General features: G+C 44.7%; 1 protein-coding gene across 1 annotated transcript in view; it reads left to right on the forward strand.

The window, feature by feature from the left end:
- The window catches only part of GTF2E1 (general transcription factor IIE subunit 1), a 789416-nt gene that overhangs the window by 594698 nt on the left and 167770 nt on the right, over positions 1–26948 (forward strand). Inside the window, exon 4 of the mRNA XM_044071513.1 lies at positions 10200–10477. Coding sequence (XP_043927448.1) covers positions 10200–10477 — 278 coding nt within the window. The remainder of the gene's footprint in view (positions 1–10199; positions 10478–26948) is intronic.

A 26948-nucleotide genomic window follows, 5' to 3' on the forward strand; every position in this document is an offset into this window, starting at 1 on the left:
GCAGCAATGACAGGTGCGGTCATACGCAGACATGCTTGGTTAAAGGAACAAACATTGCCAGACCATGTGAAAATTAAGCTTTTGGACGCACCACTAGAGAAACATAAGCTATTTGGTGCTACTGCACAAGAGGTTTTAAAGAAAATAGAGGAAAAGGCAAAATCAGTGCAAACAGTCAAAGATTTCCTCCAGGTACAGCCTCCAAGATTCAGCAGGAATTGGCCTTCTAAGCATTGGGCCTTTCCAGACACCGACAAATTTCAAAGAGGCAAAAACAGACGTGGCAGAGGTAGAGGGCAAACTCGAGGCTCCTACAGAGGACGCCAATGGCAGCCTCCAAACCAGAGAGGTGGGGCAGGACCTTCCACTGCTCCGCAGGGACAATCTCAATGACTTGGCTTTGACTCCGCCATCCAGGGCTCAATTAGAAGCACCTTTGGGCGGAAAATTATCTTTATTCTCACAAAATTGGCGCAATATTACAAAGGACAAATGGATACTGGACATAATAGACATAGGATACAGACTCCATTTTCATACACTACCAACAAGACATGGCAGGCCAAACCTGCCACCAAATCAAAGGGCAGAGGCACTCAAACAAATAACAAACCTACTTCAAATAAGAGCAATAGAGAAGGTTCCTTCTGCAGAACAAGGCCAAGAATTTTATTCAAGACTGTTCCTTGTTCCAAGAAAAGAAAGCCAATGAAGACCCATTCTGGACTTGTCCGCACTGAATACTTACCTTATTGTGCCAAAATTCAAAATGCTGACTATACAGCAACTCCTTCCCATGCTGGGCAAGGGGTCTTTGCTGGTAACTCTGGACCTCAAGGAGGCATACCTGCATGTCCCAATCAGACAAAGTTGCAGAAGATACCTCAGATTTCTTGCAGGCTCAGAGCATTATCAATTCTCAGCATTGCCCTTTGGCTTATCTACTGCGCCCATAGTGTTCACGAAATGCCTGGCATCAGTAATAGCACATTGCAGACTCCAGGGGATACAAATATACCCTTACCTGGACGACTGCCTTATACAAGCGGACAGCCAACAAGCCTTGTTAAAAAACTTGGACTACGTCATTCACCTACTGCAGGCCTTGGGATACACAGTCAATATTCAGAAATCAAGTCTCGTACCATCCCAACAAATACCTTTCCTGGGTGCCACACCGGACACAAACACCCAGATGGCGTTTCTGACAAACGAAAAACAAAAACAATTACCAGAATACTTCAGAAAATTGGCAACTCACACCCAGATGACTGCAAGGAAAATCCTGCAGGCCCTGGGTTTCATGGCATCTTGCATTCTTCTGATCCCACACGCAAGGCTGCATATGAGGAAACTACAATGGTATCTAAAAAGTTTATGGTCTCAACACAGCCACAGCCTGGAAGCATTGATCCCACTCATTTCATGCCTTCAAAAGGAATTTCTATGGTGGGCTCAAGCAAGCCAGATAAACAAAGGTCTGCCTTTCAGCAAGCCTCATACAAGTCAAACCATAACAACAGACGCCTCAGACCATGGATGGGGGGCGCACATGGAGGGCAGATGCATTCAAGGACAATGGACACAAAAAGAAAAGCACCTGCACATCAACCAAAAAGAAATGCTGGCAGTGATACATGCAATCAAGGCCTTCGAAAAGTTCATGCATCAGGGCCATCTACTAATAAAGACAGACAATACCACAGTTATGTGGTACATAAACAAGCAAGGAGGTACCCATTCCTACCCTCTTTGCAGACTGGCAATGAATCTCTGGGACATCTCCCTACAATTGAAAATAGAGCTACAATCCCAGTTTGTACCAGGGAAGGACAATGTTCTGGCGGACAGACTAAGCAGAAACATCATGGATCCACACAAATGGATGTTGCATCCAGACATTTTCTTACAAATAACTCAAGCATGGGGAAGGCCGGACATAGATCTTTTTGCCTCCCACCTCAATCACCATCAGAAAAAGTTTTGCACAAGGACATACCATCCTCAAGCATGGAAGGTGGACTCTCTCTCCTTCAGTTGGAACTCTCTAACACTATATGCCTTCCCACCTCTTCCTTTGATGACCAAGGTGTTACTAAAGATCAAGACAGAGCAACCAAAAGTCATACTGATAGCTCCAGACTGGCCAAGACAACACTGGTACCCACTGCTACGGAGCTTGACACACACCAATCCGTGGCTCCTTCCTCAGAGGCCACTTCTTCTGACACAGCACAATTACAGGACACTACACCCCAGCTTGAAAACATTGAGGCTGACAGCTTGGAAGATTCCATGACTATTCCTCAGGATACACTTTCCAAAAGGGTAAAAGATATCATCCTGGAGGCGTGCAGACCTTCCACTAGAAAAACATACTCAGCAAAATGGAAGAGATTTCTTATCTGGAACAGCAAAAAGGGTCAAGACCCATCAGTGATGAGCATTCCACAGATCCTAGAATATTTGGCTGAAATGCTCCACAATGGCCTTTCATATTCTTCCATAAAAACACATGCTTCAGCAATATCTGCCAAATATAACACTGATCCGCCTGTATTTTCTCACCCATTGCTAAGACAGTTTCTGAGAGGTATAAAGAACATCAACCCTCCAAGGAAACCACCAGTGCCTGCATGGGACCTCAACTTCATGCTGGAAAAATTAACTCTTCCTCCTTTTGAACCAGCAGCATCTTCAGAGTTGAAATTTCTGTCTTGGAAGACAGCTTTCCTTCTGGCAGTAACCTCAGCAAGAAGAGTCTCTGAGCTACAGGCCCTTATGGTAATACAACCATTTCTCATTTTTCATCAGGACAGAGTTTCTTTGAGAACCAATCCGTCATTCATGCCAAAGGTGGTATCCAGGGTGTCCCTGAATCAAGCTATTCACCTGCCTACCTTCTTTCCCAATCCTCAAATTAAAGGGGAGAGACTTCTGCACACCTTGGACATACACAGACAGTTGCGCTACTACTTGGACAGAACAAAGTGTTTCAGAAAATCTGACCAGCTTTTTGTAGCTTACCCTGCTGGATTACAGGGAAAAGCAATTTCCAAACAGACAATTTCTAAATGGATTGGAAATTGCATTCGATTCTGCTACTCTTTTCATGGAAAAGCTGTGCCATCTGACATCAGGCCACATTCCACCAGAGCTACAGCCACCTCCACAGCCTTTTTAAGAGGAGTGGCAACAAAGGACATTTTAGAAGCTGCTACATGGAGCTCCGTGCATACATTTTCCAAACATTACAACCTGCCTTTATATTCCGGATTCAGAGCAGGGTTTGCTTCTGCAGTCCTGCAGGGCATTTTAGCTACACCATCTTTGTCTTAGTGCCTACCACCCCCAGGTTGGCTATGGTATTCAACCCATATGTAAGGACTGCAGTTGCATCCTTGAAGGACATAGTACAGTTTTGTACCTGCCATAAATGTAGATGTCCGATAGGTATAGGTTCATAGGTTCATACTAGGCTATCTGCCCAAGGGCATTTATAAGCCTAGCCCATAGTTATGTGGCTTTCGCCACCCCTTTAGTTTGAATAAAAACTATGCCTATCATTTTGCTGTGCCTCTGTCAAGCAGTGACACTGAAGTAATCCCTGGGGTATATCTGCAATCTCCCATCCATTGGTCAAGATTCCTCTTGAACAAGGCCAGAGAGGTGCTCTGCCTCACATGTACCGGGATTTTGTTCCACAGCATAGGGAGTCTCTGGGTGATGAATCTGTCCCTCCAGCACGTTCTATTTATAACCGTGTCAAGGTTTAAGTCTCCGCCCTTGTGGTTCTGAGGGATCTAGATTTTTGAGGTGAAGCATATTCATCAAATCTGGGTTTGACATGGCCTTATATGTCAGGCACAGGTCACCTCTGAGCAAGCGGTATGAGACTGAATAGAGCTGGAGTTCTTTCAGTCGGGCAGCATAAGACATATTTTTGAGACCCTTTATACTTTTGGTGAGGAACTTTTGGGGCCTTTCAAGCTGCAGCAGGTGTCTGGTCAGATACATTCCAAACGGGGCATTGTACTCAGTCATAGGTCTAATGAGTGATGAGTACAGGGGGACGATGACCTCCCTTGATCTAGATGTGAATCCCTTCATGATCAGGTGGGCGATATAGAAGGTTTTCCTAACTACTTTAGCAACATGAGTGTCAAACGAAAGGCTACTGTCAACCTGGGTTCCCAGATCCCTGATGACTTTCTGTGCTCAGTGGATTGCCACCTATATGGTAGCTAGGGGTAACCTTGTTTTTCCCGAAGGGTATGACTATGCATTTTTGGCGTTTAACTTCAGGCCATGGCTCTGGCACCAGTTATCTGTTTCTGTGAGGCCCTTCTGGAGGATATCTGTGTCAGATGTGTTTTCGACTATGGCCCAGTTTGCAGACATCTGCAAACTTTGTCAGCCATAACCCTCCTGTGTTTGCTTGTACTTCAGAAAAGTAGATGCCGAACAAGAGTGGACCCAGGACTGAGCCCTGTGGGACACCACTTGTGACAGGCTTTGAGTCTGACATGGCTCCAGCAACTCTGACCCTGTGGGTTCTGTCACTTAGCCAGTTTGCAACCCATCTTGTGATGTATGGGTTTACATTCAAGCTGATGAGTTTTTCGATGATACCTGAGTGGGGTATTGTGTCAAGGCCTTTGCCAGGTCGAGGTAGGCTGTATGGACTGCCTTTCCCTCATCAATGGCCTTGGTGACTGTCTCAAAAAGTCAACCAAGTTTAAGAGGCAGGATCTGCCTTTGACAAAGCCAAACTGGGTTGGATCCAAAGTCTGCAAGTTCCCTATGTCTTTATTTATGAGTTCCATTATGATCCTCTCCATGGCTTTGCAGATAAGGCTTGTCAAGCTAATGGGGCGTAATTTCCAGGGTCTGTGGAGGCTCCGCCTTATGAAGTGGGACCACAGTCGCGGCGCCACTCCTTGGGTACGTATCCTGAGGTGAGGCTAAGATTAAACAGCTGTCCTAACTGTGGGTTTAATTCCTCATTGAGTTCGTGAAGCACACAGCCGGGGACACCATCCGGTCCCATGGATGCTGTGTTTTTTGCCTTAGTGAGGGCAGTTCTCACCTGGGCGTTGGAGATGTTTGGGGGCTACAATCCTCTGGAATAGATATCTCTCCTTTGGGGAGGGGAGAAGTTTGCACTGAACCTGTCGGCCAGTATGTTGGCAATGTGTGTAGGTTCAGTAATTTTCACATCATTTTGAACTAATTCTGAGCATATCTGGGAGTTTCCTCCTAGGTTTCTAACATAGCTAAAGACGGCCTTATGATTCTCATTAGAGTCCTTGGCGATTTTTCTCTCAAAATTTGCCTTGGATGATTTTATGAGAGCTCTTAGTTTTTTACTTATAATGATCAAAGGTGTCTTACCTTTCAAGGATTTTGCTCTATCTTGTAGTAGCTTCCTCCTTTTGTTGTAGAGCTTGTTTATGGCTGGGGTCCACCAGACTGGACGCTTGCCTTTGGTACAGAGAGTCTTAGTTTTGTTTGGGATTGCCTGATCCATGCAGTCCTGTAGGTGCTGGTAGAAGGCATTTGTAAGTGATTCAGCGGTTTGAGTAATGTTTACCACTGGCTCAGGGGCCTTAAAGGAGACCACACTAGTTTTAGAAGTGTAAAAGCGGCTTTTGAGAATTTTTCACTGTGGTCTTTTTGTTTCAGGTGGGGCGGATGAGGACCTCCAGCGAGATTAGTTTATGATCTGATCTCACCAGTGAGGGGCATACTTCGGTGTTGAACATTTTGATCCCATGTTCGTGATGATGAGATCAAGTATGTTTTCTCCTCTTGTGGGGATGGTGACTAGTTGTTCCATGGCATTTGAGTTTATGAACTCCAGGAATCTTTGGGTTAGAGTGTTCGGGCTTGAGTAGTGTTCCCAGTCTATATTAGGGTAGTTGAAGTCACCTAGTATGATGGTGTTTGAAGATACATTTATCCTCCAATGTTTTCAGGAAGGCCATGTGAGGTTCCTGAGTTTGAGAGGGTGGCCTGTAACATGCTACAAATTGCAGAGCAGTCTTGCCTATGGTTAATTGCACCTGGATGGTCTCCGATGCATCGTGCGTTGCCACCAACCTTGAGGTGTGGGTGTCCTTTATGAATATGGACACCCCCTCCTTTCTTGGTGTTGTCCGGATTTTGGGGCGAACGCATGATATGAGGTGAAACCTGTTAGTGCTGGGGTGCTCTCAGGAGCCTTGAACCAGGTTTCTGTCACAGCACAGACATCGATGTTCTCCATATTGAGAAGGGCCTCGAGTGCGTGCATCTTGAGATTGAGACTTCTGGCATTGAGCAGCATTACCCTTAGTTTTTTCCTTTTGGTGTTCTAGGGTGGTAGGTTTAGAATTTGAGCCTTGCCTAAAAAGACACTATGGGGTGGCAAGAGCCTTTGCCAATATCCGAAGCCCAGGGTGACAGGTGCAAGCCGTCCCTTGCGAAGCAGCGTGGCTTGTCCAGCATGTCATCCCAGGCAGACAGACATTGATCCCCTTTGAATGACACCAGAATTTAAGCCAATTATTAAAGCTGATCATCTTATCACTGTATTGTGGCATCATTCTAGGTGAAGGTAGGATACTGCTCAAGGTCAGGGTCATACCTGCCTGGGCTACATAATCAGAGAGCTCCTCGATGTCCCTTTTCATGTAGTCCAAGGAGGTGCCTCAGGTCGCTTGACACCAGCGTGGACAATGACTGAGTCGTACTTGTACCTGCTGTTGAGAGACCTGAGTGCTTGCGTTATGTGGCGGATTCTAGCGCCCGACAGGCAGCTTACTGTGACCTTCTCTTTACTCAGTCTGGTGAGCGGGACGTCAGTGTGTCTGACTATGGAATCACCAATGACAAGTGTGTCTGGCATTTTGTTTGGCCTTAATGGCTGTGACTGTTTGACACTCTGACTGTGTGGTCTATGTGTTGCATGTGTAGGGTCGTGAGGTGGTAGTTGTTTGGGTGTCTGCTTTGGTGGCCTCTGCTGTTTTGGTAAATTTTTGATCAGAGCCTCCGAGTATGTCTTTGTGTGAGTATGTGTATGATTTGAAGTTGTGATGGTACCATGTGTGACTGGGTATGTATTGTATGCAACTGCAGTCAGGTTTTCCCTCCCACCTACCCCTCTGTGGTATTCCTTTGGGTTTCTACCCCTCATTTTAGCTACCTGGGGTAATCTTTTATGGTGTATTTTTTTTTTATGTTATTGTACTTGTCTGGAATTTTTTCTCTATTTTCAAAATTTAGCCTTCCTTAGAGGGCACCTGGCATCTGGGGCAAGAAACACTGAAGAAGATGGCGTTGGCTGACGCTTTTATACCCCAGGCACTCTGACGTTGGGGAAAGGGCGACATCAGCTGACGCCGGACCCAGACTTTGGAATCCGGCCGACCGAAGGGCTGCCTGAGGCAGTACAACCCATATGTAAGGACTGCAGTTGCATACCTATCGGACATCTACATTTATGGTAGGTACAAAACTGTACTTTCTTATGCCAGCTGATTCACAAAGTAGACCCTCTTTAATGAGTCAGGAATACACTAAATCTGTTCTCCTTTTGGTGGGTGCTCCCACAACCCAGCCTAAGCTGCCGAAGTTCCCTTTAATTTGGGTAGCCATAGGTAGTATGTCACTTGTTAATGTCCAAACTAAAAGACAGGAGCTTCCCTAAAAATAATGTAATTTGAAAGGATGAAGATCATTCAGATAGTCATATTCATATGTCAGCTTTTATGTTAATAACATATCTTTTTCTCAAAATGGTTTCTGAGTTTGACAGTAACTGTGCATCTTATTTTTCTGAGTGTCTCAGTTCTGCACAGGCACTACTACTGTATTTAGAGTCTACAGGAATATACAGTTTCTAATTGTGTAAATTGCAGATTTGTTTTTGTTAGTCAATTAGTGGGTCAAGGACTTGTGTCAGTCAGAACCAGAGCAACTTACTAAGCGGCATGCTTTTGAGGGAATCGGAGGAAATAGAATAGCTAGTGAAAATCTATACAAAGTATGTGCAGATGCTGTATAGACAACAACCAAAGGTCAGGACTGGACATCAAAGGAATGCTGTTTCAAAAATGTAAATTACTTGTTGACTTTCTTTTTTAACTACTGTCCTACCCTCGTGTTATAATGACCTTCCCAGGCAAGGTAGATGTAATTAACTGCATCACTGACTAGAGGCTAAGGTGGGCAGCCCCATGCCAAGCAACTGCTGAAAATTTTGTCTTAAGTGTGCTGCTGAATAGTGGTAAAGGACAGAGTTGTAGTAAAATAAGTGTTATGATAAAATCTTGAAAAATTGTTTCTGTAATAATTTAATAATGGCAGACACAAGCACTGAAACATAAGTTGAATTAATTTTGCATGTCATTGTTGGATGTGACTTAGAGGAATATATTTGGGTCTCCAGTCATAACTGACTTATATGCCAAGAAATTCATCTGGAGAGTGAAACTAGAAAGGATAATCTTGGCATCCATGTCAAGAACATAAAATATGTATTATGAGTTGAGACCTGATACATATTTCTTTGTAGTGTATAGAGCATTAATTGCTCTATGTAGTACCAGCTACAAAACAAAAAAAAGTCTAGTAGTGTGGAGTTTTTTACCAGCTTTGAAAGCCATTAAAGCACTTGGTGCTGTCAGCCAGACAACCTTTTACCTTCTTTGCTTAAGAATTCTGGATATATCCAAAATAATGGGGAAACTAAAGATCAAAGTCAGTGACAGTTTTTAAAAATTGCTCTTATTCATCTACAGTACTTAAAAGAACAAAAGGTTTTGCATCAGTATGCATTTTCTGAACAGTAAGAAGTGTGAAACCCTAGTGTCAGGCATTAGTGACCGATTGTAATCATCACTGATTTACCAGAAAAACATAAGGTTTATTAGGGACAGAGCAAAAATATGAGAGAATTTTAGGGACAGTTGATAGGCATTAATAAAATGTTCTTTGCTGGCTGGCACATTCCACTGTTAGTCCCAAGCTTGACACCCAGTCATAACAGACCATAGGAAGTGCTTAATGATTGTTAAGCACCCCATAAGCACTCATGATTGGGTATTGCACTAGAGAAGCTATTAACCAGCTTTTTCTCCTGATATTGGACTGTAATATTAGAACTGTAATCTCAGCACTGTATACTACTTACTGTTAATGTTTTGTTGTTAGATGACAGCTGTGAGCCTTGGTCCTTCTTTAGTAGAAACATCTATTGGATAAATGGTTGTTGTGGGTTGCTCTTTTGCTCTTAAAAAGTATATAAGTTGTATTTATTTTATGTTGACTCATAGCAGTCAATTTGTAACATGTTTTGATTATTGACAAGCTGAATACTTAATTGCCCTCAAAAGGTTCATAGGCAAGTACTAGGCTATCTGTCCTTGTGGGCCCTTTTAAGCCTAGCCAGTTTTCCTTTTTGACCTTGAATTAACCTATCCAGTTTGGTTAGAGATTGGTCTTACCCATACCATGGTTGATAATTATATATTACCCCTAATGAGGATAAGAATAACTGGGATCATGTCATGGGTAATTTGAGGACATGCTTACATGGAGTAAAGGATTTAGGATTAATTTATGTCCGTTAGTAGTACAGGGAGCAGTCCTGAGTTAAATTTTCTGTTTCTCCTGCATGGATCCAAGTTGTACCTGAATATGGACAGGGATGAACTTTGAATTATGCGGATGGGGAATCTGTTACAGAGCAGCAGTATGCTCTGCGAGCTATACCTTTCCCTCCAAACTGTTCTGTTGATGCAGCAGAAGAGGTTTAGATCTCTAGACTAAGTATCTCAGATCCATTTGACTTTCTGATGTGCAGTAACTCCATCAGTAATGGGTAGGAGAATACCATCTATGTCAGACACAAGTCACCTCTTAGCAGTATGTTGGATACCAAGTATAGTGACAGGGCTTTGGGTCAGTCATGTAGATCATGTTGTTTAGGCCTTGTATCCTATTAGTAAGCCTAAACAACTGGGTGTTCCAGTTATTGCATGTGTGTGAACAGATGTATGGGGACATTATATTCAGTGACTTTGCCCATGCTGTTAAAACTGCATTCATCCAATGTACTGTAAGTTCACAAAAGTAGAAGTAAACAATTAATTCTTAGTTAATGTTACCTTCAGTGGCTGTTGTGACATTAATATTAGCCATTCATCTGTTTACAGCAAAGAACGAGCAGCAGCAGCTGCAGCAGCGGCGGCGGCGGCAGCAGCCGCTCATGCAGGAGGTGCCATAGCAGGAGGAGGACTTCAGAGAGACGGATGGTGGTCTAAGGGTCCAACATATGAAAATTTGTACCAGTCAAGTGTCACTATCAACATAGAAGAGCAGGAAGATGAGCGGGTGGCAATAACAGATGGCAAACCAGCCAAAAAGCAGCCTATCTGGATGACAGAAAGTACCGTCAAAGGAGCATTCAATGAAACGGACGAGATAAGGGAGAGTATGTGCCTGAGCTTTAACATATACCATGAAAAATGTTATAGCTTTTTTTTTTTTTTGTAATCTGGTTTCTCTTATTTGAGATGATAAAGTAACAGTATCTTGTAGTTCATTTCTTTACAGACACTACTGAAGTAGAGCATGTTTCTCTTTCTACATTTAGAAAGTAAGCTGCACCTTTTTTTAGTGTAAGTGTATAAAAAAACTTGCTTTATTGTATGAAGAGTAAAGGAGACAAAAATTAATACAGAATACTCAAAACAGAAGCAAAAAATTAGTTGAACTTTAGGCTCCCTATATTACGCTGTCGCGTCTTTGTCGAACTGAAAAGTACGAAAAGGCAAAATAGCGAAGTGGCTTTTCAGCAGATTCTTTCGCTGGGAAAGAATTCATTTGGCTGCTTTCGCTACTTTGCCTTTTCGGCACTGTAGTGTGATCTCGGAGTTGGTATATTTAAGTAGGGGGGTGTGGGGGGCACAGCCCCCCACATTATGTAATGTTTTGCAGTTTGTTTGTGTTTTTTTGTTTCGGCACAGCAATTTTTTTCCCTTGGAAAAAATTGTTGTTCTGAAGTTTCTACGTTGTAAGCTTTCGCTTACATGGAATCGATTGTGTCGTTCTCTCTTCTGAGCGTGCGATATCATAATATAGACCCGAACTTTATTGTTGACATTATTGCCTATGTTATATTTTGGACTAGTTTAATAGTAAAACAAACTTTTCTGCACCACACTGTATATGACTATCTGATTTGGGGTATAGCAAAAAAGTGAATCTGATGTCGTAAATCTTTATTCATTCCTTACTGTTAGGACTTCGGTTCCATTCTCGGAACCGACATGGCCGTTCCCAAGCTCTCGCCAGCCAAAAACTCTCAGCTAAGACCTACCCATAATGCCCCTCTCATAGTCTCTTCAAATCTCATTTGCCACGTTACTCGTCAGACGTGCCAAGCCTTCTCTCTCAAGCTAAGTGTAATGTTTTTTGTGCTAATTTCTATCACTACCTTCCCTTTTAGTCAGCTTTCACTAATTTTCATCTTTTGTCTGTAAACTCATTTACTTGTTCTATTTCCTACCCTCGACCGTTGGTAGTTTCTTTTATACCATCGTTGGTAATGCCCCTCTCCCCTACCTTTGGTAGGCCCTCTTTTCTACCACTTGTAGTATTTCTAAGTACTATTGTTGGTACTCTTCATTTTTCTATGTATCTGGATATAAAAAAAAACCCCTCCTTTTTAACTTTACTGTTGTTGTTTTTCTGGATATATATCTTGTCACTAGGACTAGTGTGGTGTTTTTTCATTATGTCTGAAAAAGGTAAATTGGTTTTTAAACAGTGTGATAAGTGCTGGCGTAAGATGGCCAACTTGAGACGGTCACGCTCGGTGCGTTTATTGTTTGGGCATTGACCACATTAATGCTTTGTGTGATATCTGTTCCAGCTTCAGCAATCGAACTTTGTCTGAGCGAAAGAACAAGTTGATTTTGAAGGGTATGATGAAAACTCCCTTCTCGGAGGCTCTCTCTGAGATGGAGGTCTCACCACCTGCTAAGACTAAAAAACATAAAGAGAAAAGGAATCACTCTGTTACATCTCTGTCCTCCTTGGAACCGAGTCGACACCGAGCTTCTCCCGCGTCTTCAGTGCAGACAACTTTGGCACCAGGCTCCGTCTTCCCCCTTGGTGCTGCCCCTGATTTTGACTCCTATTACTGTACCAGCTTTGGCAGAATCCTCCTCAGTGCCGTCCTTGGTCTTGACACCGGTTTTGACTACCGTACCCGCATCGGCACCATCCCCAGCCACGGTGCAGATATCTTATATGACCCCACAGACAATGACTCTGTCAGTTCCGAAGATTGAAGCAGGTTGGGAGGGTGGCCTAATGGTTAAGGTGTTTGCCTTGCAAACACAAGGTGCAAGGTTTGAGTCTCACAAGGGACAATTGGCTAGGCTTAAAATGGCTCGCAAGGGCAGTTAGCTTAGTACTAATCTATGAACCTATGAACACCTTCCCAGAAACAGATATTCTCCCTATGACCCCTTTTTGGGACACCAATTTAGTCCCTTTCTTGAGCGACCTGATTCTCCTTCAGCAGCCTCCTTCAGATCCACCAGGAGCCTTTCAGAACAAGATGTAATGAGGGCTGTGGATCAGCTTCTGGCAGCTAGAGGATTGCCCACCCCTGCTTGGTCTTCCTTCCCCCTCCTCCAGCCTCTTCCCAGGCCCCGAAGACTTTGGTACTGATGACCACCTTGGTGCATACTGTCTCGGCTCCGACTGCGGAGGTTCCCCGGTCAGCACCAATTACTCTTGGCTCAACAACTCCATTGGAACTGGTGCACTCTCAGAGCAGTGATTGGGCTGTTGCTACCGTGGTTCCTAGTCGGCGCCTTTTTTTTCACTAGGACCATCTATAGCCACGGCTCTACCGGCAGCTACCGGTCCTCTTGGAGCTCCTCACCTGGAGGTGGGCTCCACAGGGCGAGGTGTGACCCCGGTTCCAAGGTTGTCCTTCTTGGTTCTGGGCTCCCATCCCTCCTCGGGCGGGTCTGCTTTCCAGGTGATGGAGAGGGTCCTTGCCTCCACAGGCTTGCAGTCAGCACCAATGGCATCGACACCAGAACCCCCCTCTAGCATGCAGCTGCCCCAACCCACTACTCTGGGATCCCGAGCACGGGATCCGCAAGACCTTCCCTTGAAGGGAACCCTTTTTCTGGAGTCCTCCTCAGAAGATCCCACTGGGGAGCCACACTAGAAGAAACGATGCAAGAGGAAGCACCTTGATTCCCCTGAGGAATCTATCACTGAGGACACCGATTGCGATGAGGGAGAAGGGTCCCCACGGTCTCCCACGGAAGACGTCTCATATGGAGACATTCGCAAGATCCTCAAGCAGAGGAGAGACTGGAAGTCTTCTAACCCTTCTTCGGAGGAATCTGTGTTCTTGCAGGCCTTTGTGCTCAGCCATCTACTTCTTGGGTGACCCCCACCTGCGGTGCAGCTTATTAAACTGATCGTGCAGCATGCCTGGAAGGCCCCGGACAACACAGAATCTGTTCCCCGGAGGCCAGACAAAATTTTATCCATTCCCCCCCACCCCCCACCCCCCAGGACCAGCCCAGTTGGTCCAAGCAGTTAATAGCTGATTCCATGGTCGTGGCAGTGGCCACCAAGAGGGAACTGGCAGAAGAGAGCTCCACTGTTCATCTGCCGAACAGGGAGTCTTGGGCTATAGCCAGACTAGGGAAGCCGACCTACGCTTCAGCGACCTTTGCCATTCGATTGCTGAACTATCTGGCACACTTTACTCACCTCCAAAGAGATCTAATTTCAGAAATGTCTGCCTCTTTGGCGGGGTACTGCCTGACGAGGTGCGTGACACTTGTCTCCTCGCAGCTGGCTACCCTGGAATCTATTTCGAACTCCTCAATGCGCTTGATCTCTCACACCACCGAGGGGGCAGCTCAAGCAGCTGCATCAGGCATCGTCATGAGACTGCATGCTTGAATGCGTTTGTGTAATTTCGCAGACTCCTTTAAATCTTCCTTCGTCAATGCTCCTATTAACGAATCTTCCCTTTTTGGTCCCAAATTAAGAGACACACTGTCACGAAGTGAGAAAGATGGAAAGACCTTGTCTGCTGTGGGCATATGTTTTTCCATCCCCCAGAGATCCTATTCCAGGAACCAGAGGGTGGAGAATTGTGGTTCAAGAAGTCCCAAGGATCTTTTTGTGACACTCGTGGTGAGCAATCCCCCCAGGGCAGAGGGGGCAACTCATCCGGAAGATGTCCCTTTCGGGGCAGAGGGGTCTGCGCAACCAGGGCACTAGAGATTCCTTCTCCGGCCGACCCTACCAGCGCTCCTGAGCAGCAGCCCGATTGCTTTCCTCTGGAAGCAGTTGGGGGTCGATTTTCCTGCACCTGCAAGCCTGGCAACTCATAACTACAAATGCATGGGTGCAGAGAATAATATCCAGAGGCTGTCATTTCCCATTCAATCTTACTCCCAGACCAGTCAAACAAATCCCCAATGTTCCACCCAGTTAAGGGGAGGTAGCAGCCCTAGAAATCGAAAAGCTGCTAAGAAAAAAAAGTCATCCAGCCAGTCCCACCAGACTAGAGAGGAAATGTTTTTTACTCAAGGTTCTTTTTAGTGCCAAAAAAGATGGGACTGGAGGCCAATCCTGGATCTCAGCTTACTAAACAAATTCATAAAACCTCAAAAATTCCGGATGGTCACGGTACAGTCCATCCTCCCCTTTCTAGGGAAGGGCAACTGGATGTGCTCTGTAGATCTCCAGGACATGTATTACCACATAAAGATGGACAAATGCTCCCAGAGATTTCTCTGCCTCTGGCTGAGAGCCAATCACTATGAGTTCAGGGTACTGCCATTCAGTCTCTCGACAGCCCCCAGAATGTTCACCAAATGTATGGCAGTCGTAGTAGCTCATCTCCGGCTACAAGGATTCCAGGTGTTTCTGTATCTGGACGATTGTCTCCTTACCGCCACAACCAGGAATCTTCTCATCCACAGCCTCTCTTTCACTCAAGGCCTTGCTCTTCGCTTAGGTATCACGATCAACATGGAAAAATGTCAAATGTCCCCAACAAAAACACTGGAATTTATTGGAGCAATCCTCAACACAACATCCTGTCAAGCTTTCCTTCCTCCTCACAGGCTCTCAAAAATAAGCCAGATTCAAGTCCTTCTACAACAGACTTTTGTACCAGCATGCCTTGTACTACAGCTATTGGGATCTATGGCAGTAACCATTACCTTAGTTCCACTGGCGAGGTTGCACATGACACTAGTACAGTGGCTCCTTTCATCACAATGGTCGAACTTAACCGATCCATTCGACCACATGATATGCCTTACAAATCTTTGCAAGAAAGAAATGCTTTGGTAGATGAAGCCAGAATCAAATCTTTGGTGTCGACTGTTCTGCCTTCCCCAGCCCAGGGCCACGGTGACCACAGATGCTTCCCTGTTGGGGGGGCATTTCCAAGGAAAGACAGTCCAAGGCACCTGGTTCCCCCATGGAGGCCAATTTGCACATAAATGTCCTGGAATTGAGGGCTGTTCTCTTAGTGTTGCAAGCCTTCCACACATCCCTTCCTTCCGGGACCATTGCAATTCAGTCAGACAACATGTCAGTCGTCTGGTATATCAATAAACAAGGTGGAACCAGGTCTTACCCCCTGTGTCGGGAAGACATGAAAATTTGGCACTGGGCGATAGCTTCCAACCGCTTTCTTATAGCAATGCACAATCCCGGGAGTTCCAACCTTATTGCGGACAACCTGAGCAGGAAAATCCTGATGCGTCACGAGTGGTCCCTCAGTCCTATTATAGCGGATCAGATCTTCTGCCGTTGGGGCAGGCCTTGCGGCGACCTATTTGCTTCCCCTCTAAGCAACAAATGCAGAAGCTACTTTGCCCTGATCCCCCCTCGGGGAGACACCGAGGGATGCTGTGGCGCACAATTGGCTCCCGGGTCTGCTGTATGCCTTTTCCCCATTTCCCCTCATCCCGAAATTCCTCCAGAAAGCTCAAAGTTTGAGAAGCAAAGTGATCCTCATTGCCCCTTATTGGTCCCGTCAAGTCTGGTTCCCTTTCCTATGGCCTCATCTGATTCACAGCCCGTGGATCCTGGATCAATCCCAAGGTCTGCTATCTCACCATCAGGGACTGATTCACCCAATCTGTACAGCCTCAAGCTCACAGCTTGGTTTCTCCACTTCCGATGATTTCCAGGCTACCTGATATTTCATCTTCTGTCCGTGAGATTCTTCTCGCTTTACACAAACCTTCCACCAGGAAAATTTATTGTAGTAAGTGGACTAGGTTCATTACATGGGCCAAAGATCATGACAAAGACCGTTTCTCTATGCCTATTCAGAAGATCCTACAATACCTGACTACTGTATTACATGCAGGAGCTTCAGCATCGACAATTACTGTACATTTAGTGGCTATTGCAAATTTTTACAATGGATAGGATAATTCTTCTGTTATGTCACACCGTCTGTGCAAAACCTTCTTGCAAGGAGTATTACATGTTAAACCTCCTGTCAAGTCCCCCATAGAGCCTTGGGACTTGACTTTGGTGCTTCTGTCATCAACAAGTCCTCCTTTCAAACCTTCTAATTAATGTGATATGAAATTTTTGTCTTGGAAGACTGTACTTCTAGTAGCCCTTACCTCAGTGAGAAGAGTATCTGAGTTGCAGGCCTTGAATGTCAGGAGACCTTACTTGATTTTTCATAGGGAAAGATTGTGTCCCTACGTACTGACCCATCCTTTTTGCCAAGGTCATTTCTGGGTTTTCAATTAACCAATCTATTGACCTGCCGGTTTTCTTTCCTCAGCATTCAAATAGAGGGGAATATCTTTTGCATACCCTAGATGTTCATAGGAAACTTCGTTTTTACTTGGACAGAACTAAATCTTTCAGAAAATGGATCAATTGTCTGTGGCCTTTGCAGGACCCAGATTGGGTAGGCCTGTCTCCAAAATGACTCTATCTTCTTTGCTTAGAAACATCGTTACCTTTATTTACCATCAGAATAAACTGTCTTTACCTTCCAGAATAAAGGCTCATTCGGCTAGATCGATGGCTACTTCAGTGGCTTTTCATTCCAGAGCCTCTATGGATGATATCTATGCAGCAGCCACTTGGACAAGACCTCATACCTTTATCACTCATTACAAATTGGATTTTGCCTCCAGGGGACGAGCATCTTTTGGTTCTATGGTACTCTGGAATATCCTTCCTTAGGGCCACCCAGGACTCAAGTAGCTGGGGACGCGGTCCTAACAGCAAGGAATGAATCAAGATTTACAACATCAGATAAAGAAGTTAGGTCTTACCATAACGTTCCATCTGTGTTGTAGATCTTTTTTCATTCATTACTTCCCGCCCTCCTTCCCCCTGCCTGGACTCCTTGTGGACTTTAGGATTTCCTTAGTTAAGGTATTTGCTCAGACAGAGCCTCCTACTGTCTCTTTTTTTTATTTCTATACTATAGGGGCGGGCAAACTCTATCTGAAGAGACTGTGAGTGGGGCATTATGGGTAGGTCTTAGCTGAGAGTTTTTGGCTGGCGTGAGCTTGGTAACGGCCATGTAGGTTTTTTTTTTTGGGGGGGGGGGGGTTTAAGCCTTTACTTTTTTCAGAATCTCTTAATCTTAGTTGTGGGATTTGTTGTAGTAGCAGGTAACATTTACAAGAACCGTCGTAACAACTTCAGTTGATAGCATAAATCTTTTACTGAGCCGTTGTACCAGGTTGTACATTTTGGCAGACATAAATAACTTGTCTTCCCTGCATTTCCTTGTAGTTCATGCCTACAAGATTCATGAATAGTAAGGATCTGAATGTGCTGACCCAAGTCCAGTAAGATTATCTTAAACTGCTCATTTCCTCTTGAAGAAGATTTCTGATCTGGAATTTAAGTAACACTTCTTTGCAGAAAGTATACTTAGCATTTATTACCTAACAGGGAGCATGGTGTATCCATGTATTTCTCCAGCAGCCTCAGCCCCCTGACTACATCGACACAGATCTTAAGCTCCAGTCTTTACAGACACAAGAGTGATAGAAGTCAGCCATAGGCAGGTGCCATCTTTAGTTCTTCTGTCACTTAAAACCTTAAATCAGTTAGTTGTTTTCTCTTTGTCAGTACTCATATTCATGCTGTTGTTTTACTATATTTGCCAGGTATTTCAGACCCTTTTATTATCATAAGGTACTGCTTTGGCTTTTCCATTTGTTAAGGGATTATTTTTGTAGAAGTCCATTTTATAGGTTCATAGGGAGGTACTAGGCTGTCTGCCCGAAGGCATTTATAAGCCTAACCAGAATGTGTTGGCTTTCGCCGCCCCCTTAGATTAGTTCCCTGTGCCTCTGTCTAGCAAATCCACTGAAGTGATCCCCGGGGTAAACTTTCTGTTTTCCATCCACTCGTCAAGGGTTCTCTTGAAGAGTGTTGGCGAGGAGCTCTGCCTAATGTAGATTGGAATCTTGTTCCAAAGCATGGGAAGTCTCTGGGACAGGAATCTATCCCTCCAGCACATCCTATTTATTGTTGTGGTGAGGTTTAGATCCCTAGAGCGTGTGACTCGAGGGGATAAGGTTTTCTTTAAGTGGCGCATGTCCATCAATTCTGGGTTGGACATGGCCTTGTATGTCAGGCAGAGATCACCTCTGAGTAGGTGGTATGCAACTGAGTACAGATGGAGTTTCTTCAGTTTAGCTGCATAGGGCATCTGTTTGAGGCCAGTGATCCACTTGGTGAGGTACTTCTGTGGTCGTTCCAGCTGTTGCAGGTATCTTGTAAGGTACATCCAAAATGGGGCATTGTGCTCCATGATCGGTCTGATGAGTGATGAGTAGAGGGGTACAATGACCTCTTTTGATCTGGATGCAAACCCTTTTGTGATTAGGTGGGCCACATAGAAGGATTTTCTAACCACTTTGGCAATGTGATTATCAAAGGAGAGATTACTGTCTACTTTTACCAGAAAGGCTCATCCAGTTATTTTTATTTTGAATACTGTAGTTTGTCTTCTTTACCTTGTGTTTTCATTCTGTTTTAACAGCATATTAAAACTTCAAAAGAGACCACAGCTCTCTGTTCTGAGTCAGGCAGAATTTTTCCCTCCCCATCACCTATTTTTCAATTATTGCCTACAAAAGTAACCATTCTGGTCAGTCCATCTAAAGTGACCATAGTAAAACCACACCTTTCAGTCCATCTTGCTCAGTTAAAAAAGTAACTTTTACTTAAACCTTAACTTTTTAAACAGGTAAAACTCAAGTAGGTAACTATCAAGTTACCTACTTTCTCTCCTCTGTGTTTTCCTTTCTCTAATAGAGTAAATTAAATCTCCACTTAACCAGCACTTGTTACTAGCTAAAACTCTATAACCCTAAAAGATCATCTCTACTTCTGACTCAAGTGACTTTTCTCTATCTGTTAAACCTAGCACTTGCTCCTATCCCTGTAATACCCACTCTCTCACTCTTATAGATTTTGTCCAACCCTTCTACCCGGTCACCCACGTCCTTGCGTGAGTCCTCTTTTGTTTTTTTGTCTAGTCCTTCCTTGGAGTCGAGGGATCAGTTGCTACAGTGCCTCAAGCTCAACCCTCATGACTTACAAGACAATGGGCAATATTACTACACAGATTACACTCACAACCCTCTCTACTCTCCCACAAACTTACAACAACATGCGTCTAGAGACTTCTCACGGCGGCCAAACTGGAGGTGAGCTCTCTCACCATATATAGGGCAAGCTCAGTCAGGACCACAGAACACACACACACACACCCCATACTCACTCTCACCAATCACGGCTCAAAATCAATCACATAAAAAACAGCAGACATAAACATACTCTGATCACCAAATCAAAAAACAGCAGAGAGGCAAACAACCCAGACACCACACAACAATGTCTCAGGCACACCAGACTTTCGGCCCAATACAACCACACACACAGAGTGTCAAAAACAGTCACAGCCCTTACACTGAAACACAATGCCAGACACCACAGTCATTATTGGTGACCCATAGTCCAGACACGCTACGCCCGGCCACCATGACCGAGTAGGGAGAAGGTCACGGTAAGCTGCCTGTCGGGTGCTAGAATCCGCCACGCGCGCGAAAGCACTCAGTCTCTCGTCAGCAGGGTACAAAGCTACCTGTAAAGTGCTAGAGATGTACTCGAGCGACCCTGAGCGATGCCTCCTTGGACTAGCAGGAAGAGACATTGCAGAGCTCTCTCATTATGTATGTATGGCCTGTATTGAGCTAAGATTGACCTTCACCCACAGAATCACCAGAAATGATGCCACAATACAGAGATAAGATGATCAGCTTTAACGGTTGGCTTAAACTCTGGTGTCGTCAAATGGGAATCCAATGTCTTGCTAATGCTGACAACAAATTTGGATGGCCATAAGGGGCTGCTTAGCAAGGGGCGGGCAATGTCTGTCACCCTGGGATTCAATGCACCCCCATACCCACTTTGCTTCCAAAGCTCAAATTCTTAGGCAAAAACTGGGTTCTAAACCTACCATAAATCTCAAGGGTAAGGCTGCAAAAAGCCAGATGCGAAAACATGCCAAGTCTAAATCTCAAAATGCTGCCTTTTCGGGGGCAAACCAGTATGGACAACATGATGCACCTGTCTCAAGGCTCCTTGAGGTTCACCCAGCCTTATCAGGAAGTTGCCCCACATGTTTTTACCTCTTATCAAATCCACCTTCATCAAAGAAAGGATACCCTCCACCATAGGAGCAAATCCATATGCATGCATCCAAGGAACTTACGACGATGCACTCCAACACTGGTAGGTGACTGCGCCCGACAGGCAAGACTGTTCCAGGTGCACCCAACAGAACCTCACAGACTGCTCTTCCTGAAAAACCATACATGGCAGGCCAAAGTGTAAACTATTCAACCTCCACCAAACTTCCTCACTCCTAATATAGACTCCTAAATGTACTAAAGCCCAAACACATCTATACTAAGTGACTTCAATTACCCTAATATAGACTGGGAACACTACTCAAGAAAAAAACACCTAACAACTAGTCACCACATTCAGGATCAACAAATGCCATCTCACAACTGCGAACCACATCCCCACAAGAGGAACACATACTAATCTCGATCATGAGCGAACATGGGAGCACAAATCTCAACGCACGGTCCTCCTCACTGGTGAGATCAGATCAAAAAAGAATTCACAAACTAGTCCTCACTTGTCCCCTGAAATAAAAGCCCGAAGTAAAGGCTACAGAAAACCCAACTTCACGACACAAAGCTTAGTGTTATCAAGCTGTCTGCTTTAAGGCCATAGGAAAGGCAGCATCAAATGGCTAAATCAACTCTAAATGCCTTAAACCAGCACCAGCAGTCTTGCATGGCTAAAAGGCAAAAGCAAAGCAACAAAAAACTGAAACTGTACTGTACCAAGAGCAAGGAAGCTAAAGCAAAAGTAACAAAAATCCACTAAAGGTAAAAATAAGAACAAGATATAGCAAAATCCAAAAATCCTAAGACACCCTTGATCCAAATAAGTAAAAGACTAAAAGCAAAATCTCTAATCATCCAATAGAAATTTTTGAAGAAAAATAGCTAAATATAAAGAAAGAAGACAATCCTTGGGAAGATATGTGAAGCTATGTGAAAAAACCTGGGGAGCCAACATGATCCTATCAAACTTGCTGAGCAACTGGGCTGATGTGAGAAGTTACTGATCCACAGACCTGCCCCCACTGAAGATCCCAATATATCTATACCAGCCAAAAAGCCCCAAATCACTCCAGCGCCCAGATAGCCCAACACTCACCAACAGGTGTCCCCACTGGTCTCAAAGCACCTAATGACCACTCCCTGAGCGAGGTAACAATTAAGCTGGGGCAACTGTTTAATCGCCAATCTTACACTCATGCACTGCAGGGACGCACGCTGCAACTGTGGATTACACTGCTCACCCAGGAGTGAAAGGCTACCGCTCCAATACGACCCACACAAAAGCGCCCAGCGTGCACCTGCAAAATGATCATAATGGACAATGGATGGATCATAAATAAGACATAGCAGGAAGACAGACTTTGGATCCATCCCGGATTACATATCCCAAGGCAGATCATGCCTTCTAAACTTGGTTGACTTTCACAACAGATCATTTCAGCTAAGATAGAGAAGCCATGCAACAGGAGCCTACCGATTTGAAAAAGCGAAGGCTTTGATACAATACCCCGCTGGGTATCATTGAAAAACTCATCAGCTTAAATATCAACCCAAATGTCACAGATGGGTTTGCCAAACTGGCGCTCACAAGCAGAACCCACAGGGTCAGGTGGTGAGGTGCCCCCATGTCAGACTCGGTGTACCACAGGCTCAGTCACAGAGGCTCCAGTCCTGGGCCCCTCTTTGTTTGGCATGTACAAGCAAACACAGGAGGGTACAGGGAGGGACATAGTGACAAAAGTTGACAGATGACTGCAAACAACACAGACCATTACAGAAAACACTCAGAAGGGTCCTATCCTGAAGAAGGGTCTCACAGCCAGCATGGGTGCCATTGCCATGGCCCCAAAGTGCCAAAGCCAACAAAAATGCATAGTCTTCGAAAAAAAAAACAAGGGAGTTCTAGCAAAACAAATGGGTGGCAATCCACTGAGCAGGAGAAGAAGTTATCAGGGACCTGGGGACCCAGGTTGATAGTAGTCTGTCATTACATTGTATGTAGCTAAAGTAGTTAGGGAAGACCCTCTACATTTGCCACTGCATATCATGAAGGGATCTCATCATAGTCTCGAGATGCTCTATACTCATCTTTCATCAGACCAATAGTGAGTAATGCCCCCCATTAATGTATCTGACCCGACACTTGCAGCAGCTGAGACAGAGGCAACAAAGTTCAACCACAAAGGATAAAAAAGGGAAAAGGTCTCAATGCCCTGTCCGACTGAAAGAACTCAGCTCTATTCAGTAAACATCAGTACTACTCAGTGACCCTTGCCTAACATACAAAAGGCCATGTCAAACCCAGATTTGATGAATATGCTTCACCTCAAAAAACGAAAAAATCCAGAGCACAAAGAGGCGGGGAGACTTAAACCTCGACTTCGCTATTAATAGGACGTGGCGTGCTGGATATTAGATCTATCACCGAACTCTATGCTGTGGAATAAATAAAATAATATATGTGATATGTGAGGCTGAGGCCTCCTGTTCAAGAGAAATCTTGAGTAATGGGGATGGAGATCGCAGATATACCCTAGGATTACTCAGTGTCACAGCAGAGCACAGTGCAATAATAAAATAATGGGTATAGTTCCTATAAGAAAAAAGGTGGGCGTAGTCAAAGGGCTATGGGCCAGCTTGTAATGCCCCCCTCGGGCAGATAGCCTAGTATGAACCTATGAACCTATGGTTCCCCAGATCCCTTATTATGTTTTCCGTATTTAGGGGGCTACCACCTATGTGGTTGTTTGTGTGTACTTTGTTTTTTCCAAATGGGATGACTATGAACTTTTTGGCATTTAGCTTCAGGCCCTGATTTTGACACCATGTATCTGTCTCAGTGAGACCCTTTTGGAGGATGTCTGTGTCAGCCGGAGAGTCAATTATAGCCCCTAGTTTGCAGTCGTCTGCAAACTTGGTCAGCCATAGTCCTCCTGTGTTTGCCTGTACCTCTGAGAAGTATATGCCGAACAGGAGGGGTCCTAGGACTGAGCCCTGGGGAACGCCACTTGTAACCGGTTTAGAGTCAGACCTAGCTCCCGCAACTCTTATCATGTGGGTTCTGTCCGTGAGCCAATTGGCAACCCATCTTGTGACATAGGGGTTTATGTTCAGGCTGGTGAGCTTGTATATAACACCAGAATGGGGAATGGTGTCGAAGGCCTTTGTGAAGTCTAGGTATGCTGTGTGTACCACCTTTGCCTCATCTATAGCCTTGTTACCTGCCTCAAAGAAGTCCGCCAGGTTTAGGAGGCATGATTTGCCCTTAACAAAGCCGAACTGGGTAGGGTCCAGTGTTTGGAGGTTCCCAATGTTTCTATTAATGAGTTCCATGATGATGCGATCCATGGCCTTGCAGACCAAGCTAGTCAGGCTTATAGGGCGATAGTTCCCAGGGTCTGTTGTGGCTCCACCTTTGTGGAGCGGAGTAACCATTGATGTGCGCCACTCTATGGGTACATAGCTTGTGGAGAGGCTGAGTCTAAAAAGTGTGTTTAGGTGAGGGGTTAGTTCTTCTTTGAGCTTGTGTAGGACACAGCCTGGGACACCATCCGGTCCCATTGATGCCATGTTTTTGACTTTGAAGAGGGCTGTTTTAGCCTGAGTGTCTGTGATTTCAGGGGCTCTACATTCTTCTGGTATGGTTATGGGCCCTTTTGGGGGTGAGAGGGGGGTGAAGTTTGCGCTGAACCTGTCTGCCAGGATGTTGGCAATATCTGTTGGTTCAGTGTATTTTTGGCCATTCTGCATTAACTCCAATCTGAGCATTGCCACTTAGATTCTTGACATAGCTAAAGAATGCCTTGTGGTTATCTTTGGAGTCCTTGGCAATTTTTCTTTCGAAGCTCGACTTGGACAATTTTATGAGGGATCGTAGTTTCTTGCTGATACTGATCAGGGGTGTCTTCCCTTCTTGGGATTTTACTCTTTTCTGTAGTAGTTTCCACCTTCTGTTGTGTAGCTTGTTTATGACAGGGGTCCACCAAACTGGTTTCCTTTTCTTGGAGGAGTGAGTCTTGGTTTTGCTTGGGAAAGCACGAGCCATGCATTCTTGTAGGTGCCCGTAGAATGCATTAATAAAGGATTTTGCAGCTTGGACAGCGTTATCCTGTAGCATGGGGGCTTTGAAACTTTCCACCTCGGTCTTAAGTAACGTGAAGTTTGCTTTTGAAAAGTTTTTCAGAGTGGTTTCCTTGTCCAGGGGTTGGGGCGGAATGTGGATATCCAAAGTGATTTGTTTATGGTCAGATCTAACCAGCGAGGGGTTGACCTCCGGTGTCGAACACCAGTCGCCCATGTTGGTGATGACCAGGTCCAGTATGTTGTCACCTCTGATGGGAGTGTTGACCAGTCGATCCAGGGCGTTTGAGTTTATAAATTCTAGGAAATGTTGGGCAAGGGAGTTAGTACTTGAGTAGTTCTCCCAGTTAATGTTTGGGTAGTTGAAATCACTCAATATTAGGGTGTTTGGTAGGACCTTCATGTTTCCTAGTGTTTCCAGAAACACAGAATGGGGGTCCTGGGACATGGCGGGTGATCTGTAGCAAGCTGCAATTTGAATTGCAGTTTTGCCCATTGTTAGTTGCATGTGGATGATCTCGGAAGCATTGTGCTGTGCCACTAACCTGGAGGTGTGGGTATCCTTGATGAATATGGATACTCCCCCACCTTTTGTATTTCGGTCCAGGTTCTGTGGCCGAATTGTATGGTATGAGTTGTAGCCTGGTAGTGCTGGGGTGTTCTGTGGAGCTTTAAACCAGGTTTCTGTTACTGCACATACATTGATTTTCTCCATACTGAGGAGTGCCTCAAGTGCGTGCATTTTGAGATTTAGATTTCTAGCATTGAGCATTATTACCCTCAGATTTTTGTTACTTGTGCTATTTACGGCAGTGGGTTTGTCTTTTGAGCCTTGTCTAAAAAAGGCACTATGGGGGTGGCAAGAGCCTTGGCCAGTATTTGAAAGTCTAAAGGTGACAGGTGCAAGCCGTCTCTAGCGAAGCAGCATGGTTCGTCAAGCATGTCATCCCAGGCGGACAGACACTAGATCCCCTTTGAATGACACCAGAAACTTAGCCAATTGTTGAAATTGATATTTTTTTCTTTATATCGTTGTATCATTCTTGTGAGGGCAGAATGCTACTCAGGGTCAGGGTCATACCGGCCTGGGCTACGTGATCAGAGAGCTCTTCCATGTCTGTCTTCATGTAGTCCAGAGATGTATGGCTCAGGTCATTTTTAAAAAGTTGTTTTTTGTTTAAATAAATTGTTTAACTGTTGTAGGCTACACACTAAAGTGCGATATCCTTTTCTGATCGCTTGTAGTCGTTTAAAGCTGTTTTAAGTGTACTTTTTACTGTTTTTGCCTTATCTTTTTAAAAAAAAAAATTCTTGTTTCCCGCCTTTCTAAGCTAGTATAGTCCAGTTTTCAGGCTAGTGCTGAATTCAGGGCAGTGTTACAAGTTTTTGAGTTGACCATACCTTACTTGGATAGAGGGAAGTTTCTCTGTTCACCTGTGAGAGAGGCGAACTTTGAGCAGCCATCTGTCCCTGGAGGAGTGGTTCCAGCCCAGAAGTAATTAGTTTAAAAAACGCGTTTGCACGGTTTTGTGCGCCGGGTTAGCTAGGGTTAAATTATTCCTGGCTCCACTAAGTCCCCTCTTCAGTTTTTCACTTGAAACTAGTCTAACTCTCAACCTAAGCACTCAAAAAGCATCCTACAGTCCAGCACTTGCTCAGACCTAATAGCAAACACTAATATACCCCGACACTTGATTGCCCAGCAGGGCAAGGCTCTTTATCTACCCCTCACCAACCAAGCGACTAAGCAGCTCACCCTACTATTCAGGCATGACCAAAGGGCAATTTCAGGTATACTCTCCAGTCCAGCTGGTGAATCTGGGTATCCAGAGGCAATGTTACAACTGCCTCATGTACACAAACAGCCCTCTCCTCCTACCACAAAACACTAACATATGCGAGAGATGCAATTATACAGCCAAACTGGAGGCTAAGGTCTCTCCACCCAAGACTGGAACAGACAGTCATGAGGAGAAGGTTAACACTTGCACCACACCTCCAGCCTTACATAGACCTACTAAACCGGCACTGGCAAATAAATACACATAAATGCATGAAAACATACTCGGAGGCTCTAAACAAAAACCTGAAAAAGCATCATAGAGATCCAAA

Source organism: Protopterus annectens, chromosome 5.part0 (genome assembly GCF_019279795.1).
Source record: "Protopterus annectens isolate FY-2018-M chromosome 5.part0, PAN1.0, whole genome shotgun sequence".
NCBI lineage: Eukaryota > Metazoa > Chordata > Ceratodontiformes > Protopteridae > Protopterus > Protopterus annectens.